This window comes from Pristiophorus japonicus, chromosome 7 (genome assembly GCF_044704955.1).
Source record: "Pristiophorus japonicus isolate sPriJap1 chromosome 7, sPriJap1.hap1, whole genome shotgun sequence".
NCBI lineage: Eukaryota > Metazoa > Chordata > Chondrichthyes > Pristiophoridae > Pristiophorus > Pristiophorus japonicus.
Window position 1 is genome coordinate 167072407 of NC_091983.1, and position 19727 is coordinate 167092133.

Below are 19727 nucleotides of genomic sequence, written 5' to 3' on the forward strand. Positions count from 1 at the left end.
GTTTCACTGATTTCCATGATTATTATTCCTCCTCCTCCTCCTCCTCCTCCTCCTCCTCCTCCTCTATTTGATTAGGAGCACCACAGTCGCATGATGGTGATGCTTTAATTTTCCATCTATGGAGAAAGTGGCAGCATCTATCATGACCAGTTCTGCGGCGTCTGATTCACACTGCAAGGAAGGTTTGATCCTTCAGGTTGTTCTGTGGGGTCCTCAATAAGAAATCCATTCCGTATATCACAGTTCTTCCAACCATTTCGCCATCAGTCATCAAGACTGAGAGGAGGTTGCTGAAGGGCATTGACGACGGTCCAAAAATGGCCGCCTGGATTTGAAATGGGTTGGTAGTAGGTTGTTCAAGGCGGCCTAGATCGGCATGTCTTTGCTGGTGCAGCGGTTGTATTCTCCTGGAGACTGCATAGTCGCAGCGATGTTTGTAAGTGTTATACATGTAAACTTGTATTTACTCTGTACAAGCTACCAGAGGGCTCATCCCCTGGAGTCCCAAGGGATCCCATAATCCCTTGGGAGCACAGGTATTTAAGGACGCCTCGCAGGTTGGAGAGGCACTCTGGAGACCTGCAATAAAAGACTACAGTCACACTTTACTTTGAGCTCACAGTGTTCAGTCTGACTCTTTCTCCATACAAAACAACTGGCGACGAGATACAGATAGCGAACCCAAAGTTACAGATAGTGAACCCAAAGATGAGCATCCTGTAGAAATTCTCGGAAGGAGATGATTGGCCACGAAATATTGGTCGAGTCGCTCCACAAAAGTTTCCCAGTGAGCTAGATGGGGAAGAGAATGCTACCAAATGAAAGGAGACCCTCCTCACCGTCTCTGGGGAACCAACGTATGACCTCATGAAGAATCTGCTCACTCTAGCGAAACGCATGGAGAAATCGTACGATGAATTATGCGCACTGATCCGAGTGCATTTGAACCCGAAGGAAAGCGTTCTGATGGCGAGGTACCGGTTCTACCCTACAAAAGGTATGAAGGCCAGGAAGTGGCGAGTTATGTTGCCGAGCTAAAACGCCTTGCAGGACATAGTGAATTTGAAGGACATTTGGAGCACCTGCTCAGACTTTTTTGTACTTGGCATTGGCCACGGAACCATACTTTGCAAACTTTTGACTGTAGAGACCCCAACCTTGAGTAAAGGCCATCGCGATAGCCCAGGCGTTCATTGCCACCAGTGACATTACTAAGCAAATCTCTCAGCACACAAGTGCTGCTACAAGTACTGTAAACAAAGTGATGTTTTCGAATTGCAACGTACAGGGCAGGTCACACATGCCTGCAGCTGCACATCCGCAGATGTCTGAGTCCTCCATCAAGAGTGATGAATGCAAGGCCATTAACACGTTGTTGGCGCTGAGGGGGTGATCATCATTTCCATTCATGCTGATTCAAAGGGTATGTTTGCAAGGGCTGTGGAACAATGGGACACCTCCAACGTATGTGCAGGTGAGCTGCTAATCCTGTTAAACCTGCAAATCACCATGTTGCAGAGGAGGACAGATCCACGGAGGATCACAACGAGCCAGAGCCTCAGACCGAGGAGGCAGAGGTATATGGGGGTGCACACATTCACCATGAATTGTCCCCCGATAATGCTGAATGTTGAACTAAATGGACTCCCAGTGTCAATGGAACTGGACACGAACGCAAGCCAATCCATCATGGGCAAAAAGATTTTCAAAAGACTGTGGTGCAACAAGGCCTCAAGGCTAGTCTTAACTCCAATTTGTACGAAGCTAAAACTTACACGAAAGAACTGATTCCTGTAATCGGCAGTGCTACCGTAAAGGTTTCTTACGATGGAGCGGTGCACAAGCTACCACTCTAGGTGGTACCGGGCGATGGTCCCACACTGCTCGGCAGGAGCTGGTTGGGAAAGATACGCTGGAACTGGGATGATGTCCGAGCGCTATCGCCCACTGACGACAGTTCGTGTGCCCAGGTCTTAAACAACTTCCCTTCGCTGTTCAAACCAGGCATTGGGAAATTCCAAGGAGCAAAAGTGCAGATCCACCTAATTCCGGGGACGCGACCCATCCATCACGAGGCGAGAGCAGGACCGTAAATGATGAGAGAAAGGGTAGAGATGGAGCTAGACCAGCTGCAATGAGAGGGCATCATTTCCCCGATCGAGTTCAACGAATGGGCCAGCCTGATTGTTCCTGTCCTCAAGGGAGACGGCGCCATCAGAATTTGTGCCGATTACAAAGTAACTATCAATCGTTTCTCCCTGCAGGACCAATACACACAACCAAAGGCCGACGACCTCTTTGCAACGCTGGCGGGAGGAAAGACGTTTACGAAGCTGCATCTGACATGACGCAGGAACTAGAGGAATCATCGAAGGGTCTCACCTGCAGCAACACGCAAAAAGGTCTTTTTATTTATAACAGATGCCCGATTGGAATTCGATTAGCGGCGGTGATATTCCAGAGAAATATGGAAAGCATGCTGAAGTCGGTCCCGCACACCGTGGTCTTCCAGGACGACATCTTGGTCACAGGTCGGAACACAGTCGAGCATCTGCAGAACCTGGAGGAGGTTCTTAGTCGACTCAAACGCGTGGGGCTCAGGTTAAAATGCTCGAAGTGAGTTTTCCTGGCGCCTGAAGTGGAGTTCCTGGGAAGGAGGATTGCGGCGGACGGCATCAGGCCCTCCAACGCGAAGACGGAGGCAATCGAGAACGTACCGAGGCCACAGAACCTGACGGAGCTGCGGTCGTTTCTGGGACTCTTGAACTACTTTGGTAACTTCTTACCAAGTCTCAGCACACTATTAGAACCACTGCATGTCTTACCATGAAAAGGGGATGAATGGGTTTAGGGCAAAAACCAAGAAAATGTCTTTGTAAAAGTGAGAAAATTGTTATGCTCAAACAAATTGCTTGTGTTGTATGATCCATGTAAGTGTTTGGTACTAGCATGTGATGCATCATGATATGGCATCGGGTGTGCATTGCAACAAGCTAATGATTTTGGGAAACTGCATCCGGTTGCTTATACATCCAGGAGTCTGTCTAAGGCCGAGAGAGCTTACAGCATAATTGAAAAAGAAGCGTTAGCGTTTGTCTATGGGATAAAGAAAATGCATCAATACCTATTTGGGCTAAAATTCGAATTGGAAACTGAGCATAAGCCACTCATCCCTGTTTTCTGAGAGTAAAGGGATAAATACCAAAGCATCGGCCTGCATCCAGAGATGGGCGCTCACGTTGACCGCATACAACTATGCCATCCGCCACAGGCCAGGCACAGAAAACTGCGCCACTGCTCTCAGTAGGCTGCCATTGCCCACCACGAGGGTGGAAATGGCGCAGCCCGCAGATTTAGCCATGGTTATGGAAGCATTTGAGAGTGAGCAATCACCCGTCACTGCCCGGCAGATCAAAATCTGGACGAGCCCAGGACCCCTTATTATCCCAAGTCAAAAGTTGTGTCCTCCACGGGAGCTGGTCCAGTGTCCCAGTGGAAATGCAGGAAGAGATAAAGCCGTTCCAGCGGCGCAAAGATGAAATATCTATGCAGGCAGACTGCCTTCTATGGGGCAATCGTGTAGTGGTTCCCAAGAAGGGCAGAGACACCTTCATCAATGACCTCCACAGTACCCACCCAGGCATTGTAATGATGAAAGCGATAGCCAGATTCCACGTGTGGTGGCCTGTTATCGCTGCAGACTTTGAGTCCTGCGTTCACAGATGTAACACATGCTCGCAGTTAAGCAATGTACCCAGGGAGGCGCCGCTAAGTTTATGGTCTTGGTCCTCCAAACCGTGGTCTATTTTACACGTCGACTATGCAGGCCCGTTCTTGGGTAAAATGTGCTTTGTGGTTGTAGATGCGTACTCCAAGTGGATTGAATGTGAGATAATATCGGCTAGCATGTCCGCTGCCACTACTGAAAGCCTGCGGGCCATTTTTGCGCCACACGGCCTACCCGATGTCCTGGTGAGCGACAATGGGCCATGTTTTACCAGTGCTGAGTTCAAAGAATTCATGACCCGCAATGGGATCGAACATGTCACATCTGCCCCGTTTAAACCAGCGTCCAATGGTCAGGCAGAGAGAGCAGTACAACAGTACAAACCATCAAGCAAGGCTTGAAGAGGGTAACTGAAGGCTCGCTTCAGACTCGCCTATCCCGAGTCCTGCTTAGCTACCGCACGAAACCCCACTCGCTCACTGGGATCCCACCTGCTGAACGCATGAAACGAGCACTTAAGACAAGGCTCTCGTTAGTTCACCCTGATCTACATGAACAGGTAGAGAGCAGGTGGCTTCAACAAAGTAGCGCAAATGTGTCACGCGAGGTTGAAATCAATGATCTTGTATTTGTATTAAATTATGGACAAGGTCCCAAGTGGCTTCCTGGCATTGTCATGGCCAAAGAGGGGAGCATGGTGTTTTGGGTCAAACTTTCAAATGGACTCATTCACCGGAAACACTTGGACCAAATCAAACTCAGATTTACTGACTATCCTGAGCAACCCACCTTGGACCCTACCTTTTTTGATCCCCCCAGCATACACACCAGTGGCAACTGGTACCACGGTTGACCACGAAGCAGAACCCATCATCCACAGTAGCCCAGCTGGACCCAACACACCAGGCAGGCCAGCTGCACAGCAGCCCAGCGAGGGCCCAACAAATGATTCAACAACACCAGCTTTCACACCGAGACGATCAACCAGGGCAAGAAGGGCCCCAGATCGACTCACATTGTAAATAGTTACATGATTGACTTTGACTTTGGGGGGTGAGGAGTGTTGTTTTTCATGTAAACTTGTATTTACTCTGTACAGCCACCAGAGGGCTCATCCCCTGGAGTCCCAAGGGATCCCATAATCCCTTGGGAGCACAAGTATTTAAAGAGGCCTCTGGAGACCTGCAATAAAAGACTAAGGTCACACTTTACTTTGAGCTCATTGTTCAGTCTGACTCTTTCTCCATACCTAACAGTAAGCACAGGCACCCAAGGTGTTGGTGTCAAGAAAAGCGTACCAGTAATAATGCTCATAGTAGAATTCAGCTGGACATCAATGGATTTGACATGCAGTCTTAATAGTCATGTCGGAGAGCAATACTTTGCTGCAGAGTACACCAGGACGAGTTCTGCTGTACGGAAGGTGTGAACGACTGCTCCCCATGTGGATCTGGTGAGTTTCTGGATCAAGTTGACCACCTCTTTAGTTTCTTCCCAAGGTTCTGGAGATGTTGTCTATATAACAGGGTGCAATGAAGTGTGACTCCTAAATAGGAGGGTTTTTGGCATGGTTTTCTCTGCGCTGCAAAAGATGACTTTCAAAGCTTGGTTTGTTTGCTTGATGGGTGTTGAGGGGGAATGTAGAGATGACGGTCTTTTGCGGGTTTGGCCAGAGTCGCCATCAGTAGAAGTAGGCCTCCATCCTCTGGAAATCTCCTCGGTGATGGACAGATTCATGTTTTGCGTGGCCAAGGCAATGTCATCAGCGTATACGAACTTGCGGGACTCGCGCAGGTCACTGTTGTAAATATTGAATAATATGGATGCCAGGGCAGAACCCTGTGGGAATCAGTTGTTCAATGTCCTATATCTGTTCTTCTGGGTGCCAGAGTACACTGATTGCTGACTATAGTGCTGGGGCTACAGTGCACCACTATCTGAACAATGAATGACTGACCGCAGTTTCAGGATTTCCACATTTAGTTATGCATGCGCTACAACCTGAAGTTGTGGTCAGTTTCAAAAAGGTAATGATGGCGAACGCAGTTAATTCGCCACTATTACCCACCACACATTCGACCCCTATAACTGGCAACTTTGAAATTGACATTAATACAAATGGATAATGGTTATGGCTTTTTGGCCGATATTAAGCAACTGCCCATTTTAAATGTGGACGTTTTAAGTGGTGGGGACTGTAGTCGTGTATTTTATTACTATAGCCCTGGACATTTGATTTAAAGCTGCTTATGATGTTGTCATACCTGTGTAAGTGTATCTTCAATATCAGCATGAAGAGATAAGACTTTGTTTAGTTGACCATTTAAAATATCCTGGTAACTTGTTTTTATTTTTTCAGATTGTGCAAGTTGGAGCAAGATTCATGTTTCTGGCTGGGATGTTTGTTTCTGGCTGTTGTACTATTCTTTTTGGGTAAGTTTTTCATTGGATTTTACTTGCATTCCAGCCCTGTGCTGTTGAATGTATTTATTGGCGATTCCGATTGTGGTGATCTTCCAACTATGTACAACTATCTCAATCAACTTTTCAACAGACACTCACATATTTCAGTAAGTGGGAGGGAGTTATAACCACTGACCTAATGGACCAAACTCTCCAAGCACAAGAACTAGAATTTTTTAAATAAGCGTTTAGAACCAAAATCCTATAGAGACATATCTTTGGGAGAGGCACAATTTCCAGGTATAAATGTTGGTTCTCAAAGATCCTATTGAGGACTGTTCTCAGTCCATTTATAACTCCACACTAAATTTTAATGGCCCGAATTTTGCAGTCATTGCCGAATGAATGGCACTCGCCGTTCATTATGCCTATAGCTGCCCACACACCTTTCGTGGGCTTTTGAGTGGCAGCCATGGTTATCGGCTGTCTGAGGGTGTGCAGCACCCTCTACAGGGGATCTGGCAGCAGGGAAAGCAACTGTGCGTCTCCTCAACCAATCAAATTGAAGAATCATCACGGAGACAAGTACAATCTAAACCAAGAAGTACAAGTTAGAATATTTAATTCAATGCAAAATAATGTACAGAAAGCAAAAGAGAGGGAAATAAAGATTGGATTGAGAGATAAGGGACAGAATAAGTTTTAAAAATATGTATTTTAATTTCTTAATTTAAAAAAAACGCTCCAACTATAATAACTATCTGAAGGAATGAGACTCCACACTTGTAAAAGTTAATTTTCAGTGCCAGAGCGGTTGTTTGGCAGTAATTAAGACTTATCGTGCAGTTAAAAGTTCACTTGCATTTGAATGGACAAGCCCTAACTTTTTCTGGCCTGTTTAATGGGTAAGTGTTGCAAATTCATGCTCTTGCATGTATTTTAATGCTGAGTCTCTCGGCAAGGTACCGGTGTAGCCTAGCTTATGGAGGAGCAGGGCAAATCTGACAGCAACTTCTGGATTTCCGTGTTTTACTCTGCATGTGTGTATGCCTGAAGTTGCTGTCCAATTTACTCCATAATAACGGTGAGCGGTGATAGCCTCACCATTATTCTTACTGCAGAATCCGGGTCATTGTGATTTTCTTAATTACTTGATATAATTGCATCTGCCACATTTATGCCTTGGATCCTTCCGACATGTAAACAAGCCAGATATTTCAAGTCTAAGTAATTTTGATATCCACTTACCAGAGTCTGTCTTTCTCCATCAATTGCTCAGAATATATAGCACAGAAACAGGCCTTTCGGCCCAACTAATCTGTGCTGCTGTTGATACTCCACAAGAGTCTCCTCCCATTCCATCTACCACTTCTTGGCTTTTCAACATATCTTTCTATTCACTTTCCTCTCATGTACTTTACTTGTCTAGTTTCCTTTTGAAAGCACCTAAACTATTTGCCTCAACCACTTCTTGTAGTAGTGCGTTCCACTTTCTAAGCACTGAGTAAAGAAATTTCCTCTTATTTCCTATTGGATTTATTCGTAGCTATCTTGTATTTATGGCCCCTAGTTTTGGATTCTTCCACAAGTAGAAACATTCTCTCCACATCTACCCTGTCCAATCCATTCATAATTTTAAATACCTCTATCAGGCCACCTCTAAGTCTTTTTCCCAAAGAAAAAAGCCATAACTTATTCAATCTTTCCTGATAGCTGTAATCTCTCAGTTCTGGTACAGATACCAACCCTGTAAAACTTCCTTTTTGCACTTTCTCCAGTGCGTCTATGTCCTTCTTTATATTATGGAGACCAGAACTGTGCTAAGTGCAGCCTGACCAGGGTCCTATACAAGTTCAACATCACTTCACTACTTTTAAATTCTGTATTCCTAGAAATAATTCCCAGTGCTTTGTAGGCATTTTTGATTGCTTCGCTGACCTGCGATGCTACTTTTAATGATTTGTTCACTTGTATCCCTAGATCCCTTTGCCCTTTTACCCCATTCAGTTTCTTATTTTCTAAGCTGCAGGTGATGTTTCTGTTTTTCTTTCCAAAGTGTATCACCTTGTATTTATCTGTTAAAAATTCATTTGGCACTTAACTGTGTAGTCTACAAGTTTTCTAATGTCGTCTTCTATTACGTCGGCTATACCCCCAGTTTGGTATCACCTGCAAATTTTGATATTGAGTTACGTATTCTTAATTTACATGAATGATTTGGACTTGTGACTAACAGTAGTTCCAGCACTGATCATTGTGGAGCACCACTTTCTATCTTCCTCCAGTCTGAATAACTACCCATTACCCCTATTCTTTGCTTTCTGTTTTCTTTAGCCAATTTGCTATCCATTCAGCTATTTGTCCCCTGACACCACATGTCCTAAACTTTGCCATAAACCTACTGTGCGGTACCTTATCAAAGGCCGCCTCTTCCCTCATCCTTTCCCTCTCCAAAGGTGATGAATTCTTTCTTGGGTAGAGTTCCACAAACTCTGATTATGCCAAGTAAACAATTTTTCACATCACCAATAAAAAAAATGGCTTGCATTTATATAGCGCCTTTAACGACCAACAGATATCCCAAAGCGCATTACAGCCAATGAAGTACTTTTTGAAGTGTAGTCACAGTAGGAAATGCAGCAGCCAATTTGCACACAGCAAGCTCCCACAAACAACAATGTGCTAATGAACAGATAATTTGTTTTAGTGATGTTGATTTGCCAGTACAATGTCAGCAGGATGTTTGTAACTGAGCCTAATCGTGTCTGCATTCACAGACACTTCCAGCATGTATTATTAGCTAGGAGAAGAAATCTTATTTTTCTCCCTCTCTCAATCCAGGGCATAAAGGCAAATTGCAAAGCCCATTTAGCCTTTTGCAGGGCTGAGAAATAATACAGCACAGAACAGGGAACAAATATGGTTCCTTCCGAGCTTATACAGCTCAGCTACTCCCTGCTTAAACCATCTGAGCTATCGTGGGAGTAAAAGCACATACAACATTCAAGTAAGAAATGGATGGTGACTTATCCTTCCCCAGCTTCACAAGATTGAAGTGTTTAGCTGTCTGAGTGTCATCTTGGTACTATGTGGTTTTCTTTGCCTCCTTGAAGAATTGTATGCTGCTATACATTTAGACATAAGCTTTTAAGTGTCTGGATTCCCCTGCAGATTGGGAAAACAGCAAATGTAATGCCCCTATTTTTAAAAAAAGGAGGCAGACAAAAAGCAGGAAACTATAGACCAGTGAGCCTAACATCGGTCATTGGGAAAATGCTGGAGTCCATTATTAAGGAAGCAGTAGCGGGACATTTGGAAAAGCATAATTCAATCATGCAGAGTCAGCATGGTTTTATGAAAGAGAAATCATGTTTGACAAATTTGCTGGAGGTCTTCGAGGATGTAACGAACAGGGTAGATAAGGGGGAACCAGTGGATGTGGTGTTTTTGGATTTCCAGAAGGCATTCGATAAGGTGCCACATAAAAGATTACTGCACAAGATAAAAGTTCACGGGGTTGGGCGTAATATATTGGCATGGATAGAGGATTGGCTAACTAATAGTGTTGGGATAAATGGGTCAGTTTCCGGTTGGCAAACAGTAATTAGTGGGGTACTGCAGGGATCGGTGCTGGGTCCTCAACTATTTACAATCTATATTAATGACTTGGATGAAGGGACAGAATGCAATGTAGCCAAGTTTGCTGATGATACAAAGATGGGTGGGAAAGCAAATTGTGAGGAGGACACAAAAAATCTGCAAAGGGATATAGACAGGCTAAGTGAGTGAACAAAAATTTGGCAGATGGAGTATAATGTGGGAAAATGTGAGGTTATCCACTTTGGCAGAAATAATAGAAAGCAAATTATAATTTAAATGGAGAAAAATTGCAAATTGCTGCAATGCAGAGGGACCTGGGGGCCCTTGTGCATGAAACACAAAAAGTTAGTATGCAGGTACAGCAAGTAATCAGGAAGGAAAATGGAATGTTGGCCTTTATTGCAAGGGGGATAAAGTATAAAAGCAGAGAAGTCCTGCTACAACTGCACAGGGTATTGGTGAGACCACACCTAGAGTACTGCTTAGAGTTTTGGTCTCCGTATTTAAGGAAGAATATACTTGCATTGGAGGCTGTTCAGAAAAAGTTCACTAGGTTGATTCCGGAGATGAGGGGATTGACTTATGAGGATAGGTTGAGCCTATAGACATCAGAGTTCAGAAGAATGAGAGGTGATCTTATTGAAACCTATAAGATAATGAGGGGACTCGACAAGGTGGATGCGGAGAGAATATTTCCACTCATAAGGGAAACTAAAACAAGGGGACATAGTCTTAGAATTTAAAACGGAGATGAGGGTTGTAAATCTATGGAATTCTCTGTCCCAGAGAGCTGTGCAGGCTGGGTCATTGAATATATTTAAGGCGGAGATAGACAGACTTTTGAGCGATAAGGGAGTAAAAGATTATGGGGAGTGGACAGGGAAGTGGAACTTGGTCCATGATCAGATCAGCCATGATCTTACTGAATGGTGGAGCAGGTTCGAGGGGCCAAATGGGCTACTCCTGCTCCTATTTCTTCTGTTCTTGTGTAGAAAAACATGTTTAACTTTTGAATCTTTTAAAACAAGGTGTTGTTGGCTTCAAGTTTTCAGTTTTAGAAATATATATTTATGAAGGGAATTGATCCAAGAAAATGTTGGTGAAGGGTTCAAATACTAGAGTGACAATGTTTTGGGGAATTTGCTTTTCATTCAAAGGATAATAGTATGATGCCGGACAATAACTCGATGCTTTTCTGGGAAGTGATTGAAGAAGGCAGTAATTAGACTTTGACCTATGTAAAAGACTTCTTTCTTTCCCTAAACCTTCTGTTTTAGCTTGGACTAAGGGTTGCCTTTCATCAAAACGTCTGTGTTCTGGCTGCCATTTGCTGGTGCCAACATTGCACAAAACCTTCATTTATCTTTTCCATTTTACTATTCGAATCCACAATTTTTTTTATAAACTGTTCATTTTATGAAGCAACCCTTTATACTGTATTACAGATAAAGCCTGAAGCTGGGTTCTTCGAGTAGGTTAAAGTAAGTTTGAAATATGCTTAAAAATCCCAGCAAGTCCAACGTCCTCTGTAAACAAAAAGATAATGGGTTAACATGTTTGGTGTAGACTTCTCAGTCCATGTGTAATCATGAGAACATAAGAAATAAGAGCAAGAATAGGCCCCTCGAGCCTGCTCCGCCATTTAATACGATCATGGCTGATCCGATCAAAGACTCAGGTCCACTTCCCTGCCTGCTGCCCATAACCCTTATTGGTTAAGAAATTGTCTGTTATGTATGTAAACTTTATAATAATGTAAGACTTGCCACCAGGGGGTGCACCTTTTGGAGACCCAAGGGTCACCTGCACACCTCGTGCAAGCAAGTATAAAAGGTTTTCTGCCATTCTACTGCTTCACTCTAGAGTTTGATTAAAGAGACTAAGGTCACATCAACTTGAGCTTACAGCATACAGTCTTGTGGAGTTATCCTGAACATAACAATTGGCAACAAGTAACAGATCACGAACTTTCACACGGTTATGCCTGCCATTGATATTCTTGAGAGATTTGTTGAGGGTGATGATTGGAAAGCCCTCGTTGAACGCTTTGACCAGTACTTTGTGGCCAACGAGCTGGATATAGACAGTAATGCGGTCAAGCAGAAGGCGATTCTCCTCACCATTTGTGGGTCCACGATATATGGCCTCATCAAAAATCTGCTAGCACCAACGAAACCAACAGACAAGACATATGCAGAGTTGTGTACGCTGGTTTGGGAACGCCTCAAGCCGAAGGAGAGCATCTTAATGGCCAGATATCGCTTTTATACGCACCATCATTCTGAGGGCCAGGAGGTGGCGAGCTATGTCGCCGACCTAAGATGCCTTGCGGGACCATGCGAATTTGCTGGATTTTGGGGGGAAATGTTGTGGAACTTTTTCATGCTTGGAATCGGCCATGAGGTCATTCTTCGCAAACTGCTGTCTGCCGAATCCTTAGATCTGAGCAAGGCCATCACGATAGCCCAGGCTTTTATGACTACGAACGATAACACTAAGCAGATATCTTCTCAGCATCGAAGCTCACCGGCAAGTACTGTGCATAATGTAACGCCTTCAGCAGGCAGAACTGTACATGGCAGGGCCGATACGCCTGCAGAGACCAGACCTAGGATGACTGAGTCTGCCGTGGGACGTGAATGCGAATCCATTAACACCATGTTGACGCTGCGGGGTTAATCATAGAGCCCATCAATGTCGATTCAAGCACTACATGTGCAAAGACTGCGGAACAATGGGGCACCTCTAGCGAATGTGCAAATGTGCTGCAACTCACCACGTGGCAGAGTCGGCAGAAGATGACCGATCCGGCACGGATCACGCTGAATGAGTAAGAGAGGCAACTCAACCTGAGGCTGAAGAGGAAGTGTATGGTGTACACACCTTCACTACTAAAAGCCCTCGAATTTGACTTTTGACATAATCGAACGGCATTCCAGTTTCCATGGAATTGGACACTGGGTCGAATCAGTCAATTATGAGCCAGAAGGCTTTTGAGAAACTGTGGGGCAACAAGGCACAAAGGCCAAAATGAAGCCCGATTTCATACAAAGCTGCGCACTTACACCAAAGAGCTCATACCAGTCATTGACAGTGTGGCAGTTAAAGTATCATACGATGGAGCTGTGCATGATTTATTACTACGGATTGTACCAGGCGATGGCCCAATACTGTTCAGCAGAAGCTGGCTAGAAAAGATCCGATGGAACTGGGACGACATCAAAGCGCTGTCTTCGGTGGATGACGCCTCGTGCGCTCAAGTGCTGAGCAAGTTTCTGTCACTATTTGAGCCAGGCATCGGCAACTTCACAGGCGCCAAAGTGCAAATCTATCTAGTCCCTGATGCACAGCCCGTTCATCACAAGGCCCAAGCAGTTCATATATGATGCGGGAGAAAGTCGAGATCGAACTGGACAGACTTTAACGAGCGGGAATTATATCGCCAGTCAAGTTCAACGAGTGGGCCAGTCCAATTGTTCCGGTGTTGAAAAGCGATGGCACGGTCAGACTCTGCGGAGACTACAAAGTAACGATCAACCGAGTCTCGTTACAGGACCAGTACCCGCTACCCAAACCAGAGGACCTGTTCGCAACATTAGCAGGGAGGGGAAGTCGTTTACCAAGCTGGATCGAACCTCTGCTTACATGACACAGGAGCTGGCTGAATCTTCGAAAAGATTGACGTGCATCAACACACACAAAGGACTGTTTATATGCCACAGGTGCCCTTTTGGGATTCGCTCGGCTGCTGCCATCTTCCAGAGGAACATGGAGAGTCTGCTGAAATCAGTTCTGTGCACCATTGTGTTTCAAGACAACATCCTGATCACTGGTCGTGATTGTTATGTTTAGAATAACTCCACGAGGCTGTGTTGTAAACTTAAACCATTGTGACCTTGGTCTGGTTAATATAACTCCAAAGTGAGGCAGCAGCATGGTGGCTTGCCTTTTATACCTGCTTTCACCAGGGTACACAGGTGACCCGTGGGTCTCTCACAGGTGTGACCTCTGGTGGCAAGTCTTACACACAGGTGAGGTTCACATACATAACATCACTTCCACCCCCCCCCCCCCTCCCCTCAAAGTCTTGAGTGCAAGTTATTTACAGGTTGAGGCGGTCTGCGTTCCCTGGTCGATCGCCTGAGTTGACATCCTGGCATGGGTGAGTTGGTCGGGTCATCGCTGCATGGCAGCTCGGCTGGTCTGGTCAGACTGTCAGGCAAGGTGGGTTCATTCTCGTGTTTGACAGAAGGGTCACTTGCCGGTTGGGTGTGTGTTGGTGGATCGTAGATGGTGATGTCTTCCTCAAACTATTCTTGGTGTCGGAGAATCACAGTTTGGTCTGATCCAGGTGCTTTCTGCACGTTTGCCCATTCAACAATTTTACAAAAAACACACTATTCCCCTCCTTGGCTAAGACGGTGCCAGCAATCCACTTGAGACCTTGACCGTAATTTAGAACAAACACCGGGTCATTGACTTTAATGTCACGTGATACAGCCGCGCGATCATGGTAAACATTATGCCTGTGTCACCGGGTTTCTACGTGATCATTGAGGTCCGGATGGACTAAGGAGAACCTGGTTTTGAGTGCTCTCTTCATTAACAATTCTGCAAGGGGAACCCCGGTGAGCGAGTGGAGGCACATCCAGTAGCTGAGCAGGACCCTGGATAACCGGGTCTGCAAGGAGCCGTCCGTTATGCGTCTCAAGCTTTGCTTGATAGTTTGGATTGCCCGTTCCGCTTGGCCATTGGATGCGGGTTTGAATGGGCCAGACCTAACATGCTTGATGCCATTGCGGGTCATAAATTCGTTGAATTCCGAGCTGGTGAAACATGGTCCATTATCACTGACCAAGACGTCAGGCAAACCATGGGTGGCGAACATAGCCCTGAGGTTTTCAATGGTGGCAGTGGGACGTACATGATATTATTATACATTCAATCTATTTTGAGTAAGCGTCCACTTCTACTAGAAACATTTTCCCTAGAAAGGGGCCAGCGAAGTCTACGTGGACCCTGGATCATGGTTTGGAGGGCCATGACCACAGACTCAGTGGGGCCTCCCTGGGTGCGTTGTTCAGCTGTGAGCAAGTGTCGCATTGGTGTACGGATGAATCTAATTCGGAGTCTATGCCGGGCCACCAGACGTGCAACTGGCGATAGCCTTCATCCAGAATATGCCTGGGTGGTAACTGTGTAGGTCGTATATGAACGTTTCCCTGCCCTTTTTGGGCAAAATCACAATCCGACTGGACTGACAGTTCGTCCTTGCGTCGGTGAAAAGGCTTAATTTCCTTTTGCATTTCTCAGGGACCCCCCAACCAGCTCCTATTGAGGATGCATCTTTTTACTAGTGATAGCAGGGGGCCTTGGCTGGTTCAGAACCTGATCTGGCAAGCCCTGATGGGCAACCCCTCACTCTCAAAGGCGTCCATTACCAGAAGCAAGTCTGCGGATTGCGCCATTTCCACCCCGGTGGTGGGCAATGGCAACCGACTGAGGACGTCAGTGTAGTTCTCTGTGCCTGGTCTGTGGCGTATTACATAGTCGTATGCAGACAATGTTAGCGCCCATCTTTGGATGCAGGATGAAGCATTGGTGTTGATCGCTTTGCTTTCGGAGAGCAGTGATGTGAGCGATTTGTGGTCGGTTTCGAGCTCGAACCAGAGACCAAATAGATATTGGTGCATTTTCTTAACCCCGTATGCACAAGCCAACGCTTCTTTCTCAACCATACTATAGGCTCTTTCAGCCTTGGACAAACTTCTGGACGCATATGCAACCGGTTGCAGTTTGCCTGACACATTTGCTTGCTGTAACACACAACTGACCCTGTATGACGACGCATCACATGCTAGTACCAAACGTTTACATGGGTCATACAATACAAGTAATTTGTTGGAGCATTGCAGGTTTCTGGCCTTGTTAAAGGCTGTTTCTTGAGATTTACCCCAAACCCAGTCGTCGCCCTCGCGTAGCAGCAAATGCAAGATTCCAGCAAAGTGCTCAACCCTGGTAGAAAGTTACCAAAATAGTTGAGTCCCGGGAACGAACGCAGCTCCGTCACGTTTTGTGGTCTGGGTGCATTCTTGATGGCCTCCGCCTTGGAGTCCGTGGGTCTGATGCCGTCCGCCACAATCTTTCTCCCCAGAAATTCGACCTCTGGTGGCAGGAAAACACACTTGGAACATTTCAACCTGAGTCCCACTCTGTGCAGTCGCTTTAGAACCTCTTCCAGGTTGTGCAAGTGTTCGGTGGTGTTTCGACCAGTGATCAAGATGTCGTCCTAGAACACCACTGAACATGGAACTGATTTCAGCAGACTCTCCATGTTCCTCTGGAAGATGGCTGCCACAGAGCGAATCCCAAAGGGGCACCTGTGATACACGAACAGTCCTTTGTGCGTGTTGATGCGCGTCAACTTCTTTGACGGTTCAGCCAGCTCCTGTGTCATGTATGCGGAGATGAGGTCTAGCTTGGTGAACGACTTTCCCCCTTCTAGCGTGGCGAATAAACCGAGACTCGGTTGATCATCACCTTGTAGTCCCCGTAGATTCTGACCGTCCCTTCGCTCTTTAGCACTGGCACGATTGGACTGGCCCACTTGTTGAACTCGACTGGCAATATGATTCCCTCTAGTTGAATTCTGTCCAACTCAATCTCGACTTTCTCTTGCATCATATAAGGAACTGCTTGGGCCTTGTGATGAACGGGCCGTGCCCCAGGAACAAGGTGGATCTGCACTTTGGCGCCTGTGAAGTTGCCGATGCTTGGCTCAAAACGCCGGGAATTTGTTTAGTATCTGGGCGCACAAGGCGTCATCTGCTGAGGACACGGCTTTGATGTCGTCCCAGTTCCACCGGATCTTGCCTAGTCAGCTCCTGCCGATCAGCGTCGGGCCATCGCCTGGTACAATCCATAGTGGTAAATCATGCACCATTCCGTTATACGATACTGTCACTGCCGCACTGCCGATGTGAGTTCTTTGGTGTAAGTGCACAGTGTGGTGTGAATCAGGCTCAGTTTTGGCCTCTGTGCCTTGTTACTCCACAGTTTCTCAAAGGCCTTCTGGCTCATTATCGATTGACTCACTCCCGTGTCCAGTTCCATGGAGACTGGAATATCGTTAAGTTTGACTTTTAACATTATTGGAGGGTTTTTGGTGGTGAAGGTGTGTACCCCATACACTTCTTTCTCATTCTCTAGCTGAGTTGCCTCTCCTGCTCATTCAGCATGATCCACGCTGGATCAGTTGCTCTCTGGTGACTTTGCCACGTGATGAATCCGAGGTCGCTTGCACAATCGCTGGAGGTGCCCCATTGTCCCACAGCCCCTGCATACATAGTGCTCGAAACGGCATTGATGGGCTCTGTGACTGCCCCCGCAGCACCAACATGGTGTTAATGGATTCACATTAGCACTCCCCAGCAGCCTCCGAGTCATCCTGGGCCTGGCCTCTGCGGCCATATGGGGCCCTATTGCGGACAGTCCTGCCTGCTGAAGGCATTATTTTTTGCACAGTACTTGCCGGTGAGCCTCGATCCTGTGAAGATATCTGCTTCGTGTTGTCGCTCGTGGATGTGAAGGCCTGGGTTATCGTGATGGCCTTGCTCAGATCCGGGGATTTGGCAGACAGCAGCTTGCGAAGGATGCCTTCATGGTCAATTCCAAGCATGAAAAAGTCCCGCAATATTTCCCCCAAGGATCCTGCAAAGTCGCACTACCCCGCAAGGCGTATAAGGTCGGCGATGAATCTAGCCACATTCTGGCCCTCGGAGCGACGGCTTGTGTAAAAGCGGTACCTGGCCATCAGGATGCTCTCTTTGGGCTTGAGGTGCTCCTGAGACAGCGTACACAGCTCTGCATACGATTTGTCCGTTAGTTTGGCCGATGCCAGCAAGTTCTTAAGGAGGCCATATACCGATGACCCACATACGCTCTGCGCTTGATCTCTGTTTCAGCTGTGTCCAGTTCGTTGGCTACAAAGTACTGGTCGAGGCGCTCAACGAAGGCTTCCCAATCATCACCCTCAATAAATCTCACCATCATCATCATCAGAGGCAGTCCCTTGGAATCAAGGAAGACTTGCCTCCACTACCAAAGTGACTTCTTTGGTGGCTGAACAGTCCAACACAAGAGCCACAGACCCTGTCACAGGTGGGACAGACATTCGTCGGGGGAAGGGGGGTGGGGCAGGACTGATTTGCTACACGCTGCTTCCGCTGCCTGCGCCTGACCTCTTCACGCTCGCAGCATTTAGATTCGAAGAGCTCAACACCCTCCCGGATGTACTTCCTCCACCTGGGGCAGTCTTTGGCCAGGGTCTCCCAGGTGTCAATGGTGATGTCGCACTTTACCAGGGAGGCTTTGAGGGTGTCCTTGTAATGTTTCCGCTGCCCACCTTTGGCTCGTTTGCCATGAAGGAGCTCCACGTACAGCAATTACTTAGGGAGCCTCGTGTCTGGCATGCGAACTATGTGGCCTGCCCAGCGAAGCTGATCGAGTGTGGTTAGTGCTTCAATACTGGGGATGTTAGCCTGGGTGAGGACACTGATGTTGGTGTGCCTGTCCTCCCAGGGAATTTGCAGGATCTTGCGGAGACATCGTTGGTGATATATCTCCAGCGACTTGATGTGTCTTCTGTACATCGTCCATGCCTCTGATCCATACAGGAGGGCGGATATTATTACAACTCTGTCGACCATGTAGGCCACCTCAAAGACTCCCCCTGCGGAGTTAACGAATGCTTCAAGACCCTTTGCCTTACCCTATCCCAGAACCAATGCACCACAGTCATCAGTGCGTACACCCCAACACTCGATGCAACGGATGAGGCTAAAGAGGGTTTTTTTTTCCAACCTCGAGACATCCCTGTCACGCGTCCCCACGGGCGACAAATTGATCCTCCTAGGTGACTTTAATGACTGGGTCGGCAAAGACACAGCCCTCTGGGGAGGCATGATTGGCAGAGAGGGGGTAGGGAAATCCAACTCCAGTGGCACCCTACTCCTGACAAAATGTCGAGAACACAAACTCCTCATCACCAACACCCTGTTCTGCCAGAGGGACAAATACAAGGCATCAGTCGAGGAGGCGGGAGCTTGGAGCAGTCAGTCGAGGAGGCGGGAGCTCGGAGCAGCACGAGTCCGGGGTCGGCGAGAGGCCGATAAAGGCCAGCGGGAGTCAGGCAGGTCGAGGAGGCGGGAGCTCGGAGCAGCGCAAGTCCGGGGTCAGCGAGAGGCCGATAAAGGCCAGCGGGAGTCGGGCAGGTCGAGGAGGCGGGAGCTCGGAGCAGCGCGAGTCCGGGGTCGGCGAGGCGTGGCTTGTGCAGCTGCAGGGAGAAGGCAAAAAAGAAGTAGAAAGAAACAGAAAGGTGACGTCACAGCCAAGGGGGTAAGTGATTGGCTGGTGATTGGTGAGTAGTTTTTCTTTTTTCTCTTCAATAACAGTCAGCAACTTTTAACATTGTTGTTGCCAATTTAAGTGTATCTACGGGTTAAGTCATGGCAGGGGAGCTCGGTCACGTGATATGCTTCTCCTGTACCATGTGGGAACTCAGGGACGCTTCCGGTGTCGCTGACGACTACGTGTGCAGGAAGTGTATCCACCTCGAGCTCCTGACGGACCGCGTTGCGGAATTGGAGCTGAGCATGGATTCACTCTGGAGCATCCACGATGCTGAGAATGACGTGAGTAACACGTGTAGTGAGTTGGTCTTACCGCAGGAGAAGGGTCCATAGCCAGCTAGGGAATGGAAGACCAGCAGGAAGAGTAGTGCAAGGAAGGTAGTGCAGGGGTCACCTGTGGTCATACCCCTGCAAAACAGATACACTGCTTTGAGTGCTGTTGAGGGGGATGACTCATCAGGAGAGGGCAGCAGCAGCCAAGTTCATGGCACCGTGGCTGGCTCTGTTGCACAGGAGGGCAGGAAAAAGAGTGGGAGAGCGATAGTGATAGGGGATTTAATTGTAAGGGGAATAGATAGGCGTTTCTT

General features: G+C 47.1%; 2 protein-coding genes across 5 annotated transcripts in view; one reads left to right on the forward strand and one right to left on the reverse strand.

Annotated features, from left to right (window-relative positions):
• The window catches only part of rps12 (ribosomal protein S12), a 383736-nt gene that overhangs the window by 124989 nt on the left and 239020 nt on the right, over window positions 1–19727 (reverse strand). The window lies entirely within an intron of this gene.
• Window positions 1–19727, forward strand: part of slc18b1 (solute carrier family 18 member B1) — a 131061-nt gene that overhangs the window by 45955 nt on the left and 65379 nt on the right. For all 4 annotated transcript variants that reach the window (XM_070885541.1, XM_070885544.1, XM_070885540.1 and 1 more), the window contains one exon: window positions 6087–6160. In XM_070885541.1, coding sequence (XP_070741642.1) covers window positions 6087–6160 — 74 coding nt within the window. The remainder of the gene's footprint in view (window positions 1–6086; window positions 6161–19727) is intronic.